This window comes from Castanea sativa, chromosome 1 (genome assembly GCF_040712315.1).
Source record: "Castanea sativa cultivar Marrone di Chiusa Pesio chromosome 1, ASM4071231v1".
NCBI lineage: Eukaryota > Viridiplantae > Streptophyta > Magnoliopsida > Fagales > Fagaceae > Castanea > Castanea sativa.
Window position 1 is genome coordinate 75,009,580 of NC_134013.1, and position 1,631 is coordinate 75,011,210.

Genomic DNA, 1,631 nt, shown 5'->3' on the forward strand with positions numbered 1-1,631 from the left:
CTTGGACGCATTTCAAGGGTATCATCAAATCCCGTTGTCACCGAATGATCGGAGAAGACGACTTTTCGTGCCCCGAATGGTAATTACCATTACCGAGTAATGCCCTCTGGCCTAAAGAATGCGGGGTCCACTTATCAACGAATGGTGACCAGAATGTTCGATGCGCAGCTTAGGACGTAACATGGAAGCTTATATCGATGATATGGTAATCAAAAGTAAGAAGACGAGAAGACCATTTGACGGTTGCAGGAGACCTTCTCTGTTAAGAAAGTATAAATTACGTTTGAATGCATCAAAGTGTTCTTTCGGAGTGGGCTCGGGAAAATTTTTTGGGGTACATGATTACTCATCGGGGGAATTGAAGTTAATCCCCGACCAAATTAAGGTCTTAGGGTTGCATCCTCCTCGGAGCCCTAAAGAGGTGCGAAGGTTACCGGCATGATTGCGGCCTTGAACAAAAGTTCATTTCGCGGTCGGCGGATAGGTGCCGCCCATTTTATCGCCTTTGCACGGGTGGAAAGATTTCCAGGTGGTCTAACGAGTGCAATTTGGCTTTTGAGATTTAAAGCAATACCTATCTAGACCGCCGATACTATCAACGCCCGAGAAGGAAGAAGTGCTATATGCTTATCTAGCCGTCACAAATCACTCCGTAAGTCTTGTCTTAATACGAGAATGATGATGGGGTCCGAAACCAATATATTATGTCAAGCAAGTCCTTGCAAGAAGTTGAACGAGCGATACTTACCGCCGGAAAAGCGCTTCTAGGCGGTGGTGCATGCAACAAGGAAATTGCCTCATTACTTCCAAGCTCACACCGTGGTGATACTCACTCGATTGCCTCTACAAGCTATCACACGGAAATCGGATTATACGGGTCGTGTAGCAAAGTGGGAACCAAGCTGGGAGCTTATGATATCAAGTATATGCCCCGGACGGCTATCAAAGGGCAAATCCTTGCCGACTTCGTAGCCGAGTTCACGGACGGTCAGGCTTATCCCGAAGATGCCGTGATGTCAATAATGTCCATTGGAACGGAAAACATCATTCCATGGGAAGTCTACACGGATGGGGCATCAAATCGAAAGGGAGCCGGGGTTGGAGTTGTGTTAATATCCCCCGAGAAACTAGTCATTGAAAAGTCATTGAGATTGGGATTCCCAGCAACTAATAATGAGGCCGAGTACGAGGCTCTCTTAGTGGGCTCCCAGATGGTTAAACATTTGGGAGGAAAAGTAGTGAGGTTGTTCTGTGATTCCCGATTGGTGGTCGGGCAAGTTAATGGAGAGTTTGAGGCAAAAGATGAGCGGATGAAAAGCTATCTGAAACGAGTCCAAGGGGTGTTGGGTTTGTTTGACAAGTTTCAAGGTACGGCAAGTCCCAAGGGGACATAACTCTACGCCGATTCATTAGCAATGTTAGCCACTTCGTTGGGATCGAAGTTACCGCGTATGGTTATGGTGGAGGATTTGTTGTCTTCTAGCTCAACCAAGCATCCGGCGGTACGGTTCACGGCATTCATGTAGGCCCAAGCCGGATGGACCCAATTATAGCTTTCTTACGGCACGGAATACTACCCGAGGATAGAAAGATGGCCGAGTCGATACGAAGAAGCGCACCCCGTTACATCG

At 47.4% G+C, this 1,631-nt stretch overlaps 1 protein-coding gene across 1 annotated transcript; it reads left to right on the forward strand.

Moving 5' to 3' along the window:
• The first annotated feature begins 704 nt into the window (after positions 1 to 704).
• LOC142634335 (uncharacterized) lies at positions 705 to 1,394 on the forward strand. The gene has a single exon (XM_075808634.1). It carries the CDS (start codon positions 705 to 707, stop codon positions 1,392 to 1,394), a length of 690 nt encoding a protein of 229 aa, XP_075664749.1.
• The last annotated feature ends 237 nt before the right edge of the window (positions 1,395 to 1,631 follow it).

What these genes read in the sequence shown, in the direction of transcription:
- LOC142634335 (XM_075808634.1), top strand. Translation starts at nt 705, where the DNA reads ATGTCAAGCAAGTCCTTGCAAGAAGTTGAACGAGCGATACTTACCGCC.